We start from the raw sequence: 9,848 nt of genomic DNA, 5'->3' as shown, positions 1-9,848 counted from the left end.
GGACTTTTTAATAATGCCAAAAGGGGGAAAAGAAGAAGCAAACTTGGAGGCAGAAGTTGTTCTGGGTTCCTGTTGAGAAAGTATCAGAAATTTCTTCTGATATAATGCCAGTAGCTTAGTTTTATTTCTGTTCTGTTTATTTTTGTTCTTCTTGTTTTTGTTTTTGTTTTTTATTTCGATTTCAGTTGTGTGTTTACTTTATGTCAATAAACATAAATACAAAAACACGCCCTTCTATCTGTTCTAACTTTTCAAAAGAGTTTGCTTAAGTTTGTCATCATCAAAAAGGGGGAAATTGTTGAAGCTTAAAGGTTTTGATAATGATGGACTTAAATTAAAGCAAACTAAACTCATAAAGGTTTATTAGTGTTTGATTAGAACAGGTGAATTAGACCTTGGTGGTGGAAGAATAAACCAAGCTAAGAAGACATGAAGAGGCCTTTTGAGAAAAGTCAAACAAAGTAGAAGAAGAGTTCTCTAACAAGAACTGAGTTCCCTAACAGGAACGTTCCCTAACAGGAACGTTCCCTAACAGGAACTTGAGGACAGCAAGCTGAGGTGTCAACTTGGTCTGCGCTTGAAGACAATAAGTTCTGGAAAGAACTTAACCTGCGTGACGCCTAAGTAGTCCACAATTACAGAATCGTGGCACAACAATATTTATTTAGTTAAGATTTTATCTTCTAGATTTATTGTTAAATTTGTTAAGTAGATATACATGAAACCTATTAGAAGCGCGACAAGTTTCTTGGCAAATCTAATTAAAACGGGAAAGATAAAAGATAGATTTTAAGAAAAGATATTATAATTGTTTTTATTTCTTAAAATCCGTTTAACAAAAAGATATTATTCCTTTTGTTAAATATTTCTTTATCTTATTTTTCCGAAAAGATTTTCTTTAAAATGATTAAAACCACGTTTTGAGATTTAGTTAAATTAACTTATTTATCTTTTGAAAAACCCTACTTATTTATTTTTTTATTATTTTTTTTTATTATTTATAGCACACATTTTTTTTTTTTGGTTTTTTTTTGTTATTTTTTTTTATTATTTTTTATTATTGTTCTTTCTCCTTGGTTATTTTGTTTTATTATTTTTTGTTATTTTTTATTATTTTTTGTTATTTTTTATTATTATTTATTTTTTTTCTTTTTTATTTATTTATTGCTTTTTTTTTATTTTTTATTTTTATTTTTTATTTTTATTTTTTTTATTATGATGGTGCCAATGAGAAATGTATTCAGATATCATTGTAAAATTAGCATGTAAATTATAATTGTATCTTGAGTAATTAAATGATACCGGTATATGATGAAACCGATAAATAATATTTATATGCAGAAAGAATGGACTTGTGAATAAGGGATTAAAATATATGTCCATTTTGATGCCAACACAATGATAATGATCAAAAGTTTATTATGGACCAGAAGTTCAATGAAATATGGATATTTATATCTGCACTGTATAGTGTCTTGCATTATTTCGAGTCTTATGTCTATGTCCATATGTGAGTCATAGGTTAATGAATTATCATTGCATATGTCGAAAGTTGTTAGATGCATTACGCCATTACTCATTGTAAACTTTGTTTAATATGTTATCATGTTTTCTATATCTCAAATTACATGCATTAATTTCTATATAATATTTGTGGTATATATAATTGTTTATTATATATATATAGTAAGACATATTTACAACTTAGATGAAAAATTAGAAAAACATAATTATATTCCAATGGGCTTATAATGATGATGAAATTATTGATGATGTCGATTTAATAATAGCATGTTATGAATCATGTAAGAAGAGTTCTTGAAAAACTTATATACGGCGTATTTAAATACCCAGCCTTACATATTTTATATCTTGAATATTGCAATTATTATCAAATTCTTGAAAAGTCAATATGACTACATCATCGATATCTTAACCTGAAGTTTGAGTATGTGAGATTCAACAAGTTTTTGTATTATTGGCAAACTCTCATATAAAACATGAAATACGTATGATAATATCAAGTGTTGCCATGAAATTTTGATTGGATAATGTGATCAATTATTAATCATCATTTTGTAGTATATATGACCTCTAGAAGAAGTCATAATTGTTATGACAATTCAAAACAAAACTATCGAATGAAATAGTGATAAACACTTGTATTATTTCCACAAGGATGAAGAAATGAAGACGTCTTAATAAGTTCATGTGAAAATTTGAAAATTCAAGTTTGATTTGAAAGAATTAATTATCAAGAAATGATATTCTGCTATATCGGAGAAATTATCCAACGAACCATATGACGTCGAATTCATTACATTAGAAGATTTCACGTTATGTATTCATCAAGGGGAGAAAATACGCACTGCACACTTTTTCCCTTGACCATGGTTTTGTACCTAAGATTTTTTACGAGACAACATCCGAACGTATTTAGATAGATCTAGGGTTTTATATTCTTATCCAAGGAAACCCTAATTATATTATATTATATTATATATATATATATATATATATATATATATATATATATATATATATATATATATATATATATATATATATATATATATATATATATATATATATATATATATATATGGAATAGAAATATATACCGATCAGTTCTCTCTCACATTTCTACTTATTTTATAACAAATAGTTACATGTTACCATGTTTTTTTTAAAAATAAATAAAATAAAATAAAATAAAATAAAATTGTTTGAAATAAGTAAGCATTAAACAATTGAACCACGGATCCCTTTGTTCTCAATTTTCCGAGAAAGCTTCGGAATAAAGGCGGAAATACGTGAAACTGGCGTTCCACGGAGGTCCTGTATTTAAGATATAAAGGAATCAAATACTTTCTCAACCCCATTTAAGGAGTATACCCCTAATACAAGCTAGCACATTAGCACGCTTTAATGCAGCGTAATGCATATTACTCTGTACTTAACTCTATTCTAACGTAATTTCATGCCCCAAAGCTAGAAGATTAAGGACATGCCGTATTTAACAAAGTACTCGTATTAAAGACTACTCTTTAATCAGTATCCTGTGAAGAACAATAACAATAAACTTTGACAAGTCTACTGAACTAAATCAGCTAAGTAGCTAACTTGCTCAGTTGCAGCTAAACCAAGCATGCACTAACCAAACAGATTCAATTAACTAGTCTAAACAAGCCAGCATAAATAAGGAGTAGTTGCAATCGAGTCACATAATCTAAAAGAGAACTCACATACATACATCTAATATGACCAAGGCACAGCAACTATGGCTTTCATTGCAGCTGCATGAAACCACGTACTAATTGTGGAGAAGGTAAACAGCAAAGAAAGCCCCAGAAGGCTGGTGAAGAAATTGATATACAGCTGAAGTACAAAAACAAACAACAAAACCTATTTTACTGTAAATAGAATATCGATAGTAGAGCAGTAATGCATCATTTGGACCAAATCAATCACCACATATATTACTATATTACACATCAATAAGGTAAGCTCTATCCAACTTCCCGAACCTTAATTGATACCGTGTCGATTTCTATGAAGCATTAAGGCTTCCTAACATCACCAGTTTGATGATGAGGCTGCTGTGTCATATCTGAAGCTGCCATACCAATACCTTCATTTTGATGCCTCTGCCAGCCACCAGTATCAGCCTTGGAGTGGATCCAGTAATAGATGACAGACCCAATCATTGACAACAATGTCAATGCGGCTGCTGCAGCAAAAACTCCCTTGCGGAGGGTAGCGCATGATAAATGTGCTCCACCAAAGACTCCTTGGTATTTTGTGTGATATGCATTTTTAACTGAACCAGCTAACAAGCATGTTTCAGCGCCCAGGAAGGTCACCCTGCAAGTAATTAGACGATACTTGAGCAGCTGATAAAAAGAGATATATACAAATTGATCAAAAACTTTACTATACGTTATAGACAAAAGCAGGTACGGAATTAGTGAATTGTACTGGCATTGGATGAAATTCTGAATACGGTCTGATCTAAAGATAAGATCATTTCAATTGGACACACAAATGCACAGAGGGTAGTGGCTTAAACAAGACATGAAACAGTAAAGAAGTGCTGCTAGAGTCTATAGGCAATACTCTGACCAACATTTGTATATTATACAGCAGCTAGACCACTTTTTCTTATGCTACCACCAAATAATTATTGGAGATCATGATCTTCTTCATCAGAGTGCTACAACTAACAAAAAGAGAATCATCCGTGAACAGTATAATATGATGTTCCAAAGAGTTTTAGCTCTTGGAGGTGTATTATGCATATAAGAAATTCTGAGATCTCAGTCAATCCTACATCTTGTCTATTATCTGAACATAGGAGCTCAAAGTTTTTTAAAAAGTCATGCAATCTATGCTTCATCATTTAATTGCATGCTTGTAGCCCAGAAGGCTTCCTAAGAATACCAAAATCAAAAGTAACCAATCTTTCTAGAATGGTTTTCTTAGCACTTCACTCACTCAACTACAAAAACCAAGCGTATTAGTATTGGCCAACATATAGGCTTCAATTTAAACAACGGGATGATTGTAGGGTGCTCCCTTAAGATGAAATGTGCATTGATTTTCATATCTAGTGATCCCCACGTGATTCATGAATCCTCTTGCAAGCATCCTTTAATTTTGTGAGGGTATGGCTACATAAATCGATCAAAAGGCTCTAAACTGATCTAGGCATTAGGTACAAGTTAGGAAGTCCAAGCAAAATAGGGCCGAAAATACACTTCCCCTATTTTCTTTTTTCCAATTGCAAAATTGCCTCCTGACACGCACTTTAGGCAATTAGTCAAGTTTAGCAGACAACTTTAAACACCTAATACCCTTACTTTACCCTCTTACAAGTGGTCAAATTATTTTTAAAAGTTGTTTATTTACCTTCTCTAATTGCGTCCTCAAAGTGCATTTTATGAAACAATGTTGCAAATTAAATATAAAAAAGGATAGAATATATGATGGTAACATTAGTAAGGTATCAAAGGAAAAATAGTTCAAGCAACCTTTAGTATGCTCATTGTTGGTCTGTTGGAGTGTTGGTAGGTTTGCATTGTGGTTATCCTCATCTAATGGCCAAGGTTGATGTCACGTAGATATTGGGAAATAAAACCGGATTTGACAATGACAACAATACACCTTATTCAACCCAGATAAGAAGATGAGGGTAGTGGGAAATGTGAGGATGTCAAAATCAACATGTCTAATTAACACTATTAAAAGTTTCTTAGTCAAGTTAACATTGAATGACCGAGAAACTTGCATGTTTAGTTACAAGCTCTTCACCCCCGACTCCCTGAGTCTTACCCAAGTAGTTTGCACAACTCACAACAGCTATATGTTCACTACAGAACCTGAAGTTGAAATGCATAACTCCAGCACCAATTCACTTTAATGATTTGCTATGTATTTAACTTCATAATAACTCCAATCACATTTCCAATCCAAAAGCAACTTCAATTCTCCAAATAAGTGATCCATGATTACACATTAGAGGTGAAGTGAATTCAGACCAAGCAGATACTCAGAAAACAGAATTAGTGAATGCATTCGATGCCGGGTCAGGGTAAATTTATATCTCCAATGAACACTTGATGAACTTATATTCTCAGTAGTCAGTACATAATTCTACATAACACCACAAAACCAGCTGATAACATTCAACCCAGAATACATACTAGTAGTTGATAGCAAATTCAGCAACACACATTTCTCATTTATCTTGACAATCCACGTCTTTTTCCTAAGGAAAATAGGGGTACTCTAAAACACAATAACCATGCTTTACATTTATATTATCAACCCCAACTTCACACCACGAAAAAAGGCTGTATTTCGAGTATACATATTCCACCCATCAATCATAGTTGAAAACACTCTAGTAAAACAAATTTCTTACCTTTCCAATCAACAAAAGAAATCAATAATCCCAAATTACAGCACAACACATTTATATCAAATTCAAATTCCTAAAACCCTAACAAACTAAATCAAAAGGGTATTACCAGAAATCATCAAAAATCACTAAAATTAGAAAGAAATTGAAAAATAGCAAACTAACCATGAAAAAATGAAGAAGAAGATGGCACAAGTAGTGGACCCACCAACAAGACCTTTACCAAAACAGAGACACTTAGTAACACCATGAACAACCAAATGACTAATTAACAGCGAAAAAATCGCAGCTACTCCGTACAACGTTGAAGCATCAGTACCGTACTTACAGTACGTATGCTCATCGTACTGGTCTGGTACAACCTCGGCCTGAAACCGACAAAATTTAAACAAAATCAAAATCAAACAAAGGAAGTACGGAAGAGGGGAAAAGTAGAGAGGTGTGTTACCATACTGCGGCGGCGTTCGGCGCCGACAGCAAAGACGAAAGCAAGGAGGTGGAGTGCGATGACGATGACTAAAATAATGACTGAAACTGCCATTGTTGGTATTTTCTCTCTCTTGTGTAAGTGAGTGAGTTGAAGTTTGCTCTCTTTTGTAATTATTACTTTACTTTGCTATTTTGATTATGAAACGGGAAACAAGGAAGAGTGTGCGGTGTGCTGCTAGTTGGGCCTCCACCCTACACCGTAGACGGAGGGGGACGGGTCGGGCTTTGGCCAAAAAAGGCTCATGTGGTAAGTCGGGTTGAGGTCTAACTTTTTTTTTTTTTTTTTTTGGACAATAGATCCATATAACGAAAAATATTCTTATAACCAAAAACCAACTAAAACAACAAACTAAGGGTCTGTTCTCATTGACTGAACTTAGCTGAACTGAACTCAGCTGTACTGAACTGAACTGAACTGAAATGAATATTTTATAAGAGAAGGAAATTAGGAGCTGAACTGAACTGAACTGAATTGAGCTGAACTGAACTGAACTGAACTGAACTCAGCTGAACTGAATTTCAACGTAAGAGAACAGGCCCTAAGTGACAGGAAAACCAAATAAACAGAAAGCTACATCAAAAAACATCTCCTTTCGCTGGACACTGTAAGAGTCGTCTGTAGCTGACGAATCTCGCTTACGTTTGCAACCTACCTTAATCCTGCAAAATAAGAAACGGTTAGAAACACGCATTCTGCTACTTGATTTCCGCAAGCCTAGAGATGGATAGCGACGTAAAAAGCTGGATGATTGGATGATAGGGACCGCACTTAAAACCGACCATCGCAAGCGGGATTAAAATTCAAATGAGGCAAGCCAACTGGATGACTAATATGGACCGACGGATAGGAAAACTCTGAAGCTATGGGATCATCTAGGAGAGGAGGATCTTGTTGTATAGGAGTTGAATCATCTGTCATCAAGGTATGTGGGGAAACATCTTGATGACTCAAGAAAGGAGATTCCTTGCATTGAAAGGAAGCCTCTGCTTCCCAAGATTCGTAACCTTGGAGGGCCTCCGCCAAGATAGGTTTTGATACCCGAACAACTCGGATAGAAATAAAAGAAAAGCAAGCAGAATAATAAAACTGAAGCTCTCTGCCCGAAGCAATATTCCCGAAAGTTTCCGTCGGAATCATCATACAAGATTTACGATTCCGAGAATTAACAAACTTGTGATGACGCTTCTCATCCATAACCGAGCCATCTAAATCATTATTATTTGACGCCAACGGAAAGGATCCAGTAGATGGACAAGCTGGGGATTCACCTAAACACCCCACATATTGAGTCGGTTGCGCCATGCCCTATAAAGGGTCCATCTCCATGGGAACCGAAAGAGAGCCGTCCAAAGAAGCACAAGAAGAATTTTCCTTATTCTTCTTAGAGGAAGCAACATCACCAACATCCAAACTCCTTTTCACCTTAGCTCCGGAGTGTAGCAGATTGGGTTTGCACACAGGAGAAAAAGCCTTAACTTCACACTTAGGCTCTAGGCTCGGGAGTGAACTCACACCACAATTTTCAGTACCTCTACCACAATCCCTTGAAATTTTCGATAGAACCAAAATTCTAACACGATCCAGTTCTCGCGAAATTTCCTGATTAGAAGGATCTAACCGAGAAGCAAGTGACAAGTCATAATAGGCCTAAGATAAACATCCCAACTTTGATGCAGCAACAACTCGCCGAAATAAACCTTTAATATTATTGCCATCAAACTCAAGCACTAGAGAACAAAGTTGTGAAGCTTGAGAGAAATGGTTACTTCGAAGAGCACATGCAGCCATATTCAAATTTAAGGAAAAGGCAAGGTCCAAGTACAAGGAATTCCCATCACTAGAAAGGGGCACAACAAAACAAAGGACTTTAACAGCCATATGATATTGCAAATAAGCATTTCCAAAGTCTTGTTGACGGAAGTAATTATTACCTGTTTCTTTTATAGATTGACAACTCCATCAGGAATTCCGATTCCCATAAGAACATTAGCAATCGAATCATGGCTATCCTTATCATTTAAGTGAAAGGACAATAACTGTGATTTAACCAATCCAAAATCCATTTAGATACTAGGCGTTTACACTGCAAACACACTCCCCACCTAATGAAACCAACACACACCAAATTCACAAGGCCCAACCACCACAAGGCTCCTCAAGGTCAAAGAAACCCAACTTAAACAACCAAACAACAACACAAAGTATGTATACCTTATTAATTTGTACACTGAGAAAGAAGAAAAACACACTAAGGAATTGAAGCAAAACCAACCATTGTCCAACTCACCAAAAAAAAGACCACCACCGAAGGACTCCCCCGAGAACAACAAACCTATACGAGCACGGCAAAACCAAGGTGTGGGGGATGGTAGCTCACCGGCGACGGCAGAGGAAATGGGCAGCGAATCTAGTCGCCGGCGAGCTATGAACGGTGGGTTTGGTGGGCTGGCGGTGGGTCGGTGGGATAAGAATAAGTTTGGCGGTGGAGGGATAAAGTTGCTGTCAAAAATTCGTCGATCGCTATTTTGGGTCAAAGTCGGGCTGATTCAAAATCCAAGAAAATAAAATTGGCCTGGGTTGGGATCGAATTCAGACTAAAACATCTGTCCAAAGCAAAAAACTCAATTCAAGAATTATAGAATTTAAAAAATTATCGAGGATACAACTTTTGCCCGGTATTTCTAAAATAAAAAAACATTTTGATTATTCTCCAGTAAAACAAAGACACTAATCTTCCATAAATTAGACATAACCAGTTGGTAACTTGTTCGATAAGTTAAGTATTACACGTGTTGCATTGTAATTGGTATATATGGTGTGTTTTAAAACAATTTTCTTATTAGTAAAATTGATTTAATCTTTTAAAAAACTGATTAAAAAAAATAAAGAATTCCACTCCCCTTCACCAGTCATGACTAGGGACGACAATTAGGTGGTGCAGTGCGGGTACCCCTCCATACTCGCACCCACCAAATTTTATTTATACTCACTATTCGTGGTTGGTAATAATTCAATACTCACACCCGCCTAAAGTGGGAATAAACCTAGACACAACCCATGTGGATATCCACTATTTGTTTTTATTCGCTAACTTAACAACATTTTTTTAAAAAAAAATTCTACAGAACATGTCATTTTGTCATCTCTAAATTGTTGTAAATATATAATTTAATAGCATATTAACAAGGTAGTAGTTAATTTGTGATAATAATACAATAAAAGTTGTAATAAGTTGGCAGGTAATTAAGTGGGTAGGTAAGTAATAGGTTGAGTATGACATCAAATCCGCCACCTACCCACTACCCACGAGGCCACGATGGGTATAGTTATAATAGTATGACTTTTATACCTATATTCGTCTACTTATTCGTCAAATTTGGACCCATACCCACTTTAATTGAGGCGGGTGTGGTGTGACCGTGTGAGACACACATTTTT

General features: G+C 34.8%; 1 protein-coding gene across 1 annotated transcript; it reads right to left on the bottom strand.

The window, feature by feature from the left end:
- Positions 1–3,197: 3,197 nt before the first annotated feature.
- LOC110718512 lies at positions 3,198–6,790 on the bottom strand. The gene is made up of 3 exons (XM_021897356.1): positions 6,369–6,790; positions 6,086–6,288; positions 3,198–3,864 (listed from the first exon to the last, which is right to left on the bottom strand). Exons 1-3 carry the CDS (start codon positions 6,459–6,461, stop codon positions 3,561–3,563), a joined length of 600 nt encoding a protein of 199 aa, XP_021753048.1. The 5' UTR covers positions 6,462–6,790; the 3' UTR covers positions 3,198–3,560.
- Between the last annotated feature and the right edge of the window lie 3,058 nt (positions 6,791–9,848).

The sequence above is a fragment of the Chenopodium quinoa genome, unplaced genomic scaffold (assembly GCF_001683475.1).
Source record: "Chenopodium quinoa cultivar QQ74 unplaced genomic scaffold, ASM168347v1, whole genome shotgun sequence".
NCBI lineage: Eukaryota > Viridiplantae > Streptophyta > Magnoliopsida > Caryophyllales > Amaranthaceae > Chenopodium > Chenopodium quinoa.
The sequence above is the reverse complement of the archived record's forward strand: the minus strand, read 5'-3'. Positions and strand labels throughout refer to the sequence as shown.

Bases quoted from the DNA above. Each gene is read 5' to 3' on its own strand.
- LOC110718512 (XM_021897356.1), bottom strand. From the start codon at position 6,461: ATGGCAGTTTCAGTCATTATTTTAGTCATCGTCATCGCACTCCACCTC. The intron at 6,289-6,368 runs GTAACACACCTC...TGTCGGTTTCAG, and splicing joins CCGAACGCCGCCGCAGTATG to GCCGAGGTTGTACCAGACCA. The intron at 3,865-6,085 runs GTTAGTTTGCTA...AATTACTTGCAG, and splicing joins TTCTTCTTCATTTTTTCATG to GGTGACCTTCCTGGGCGCTG.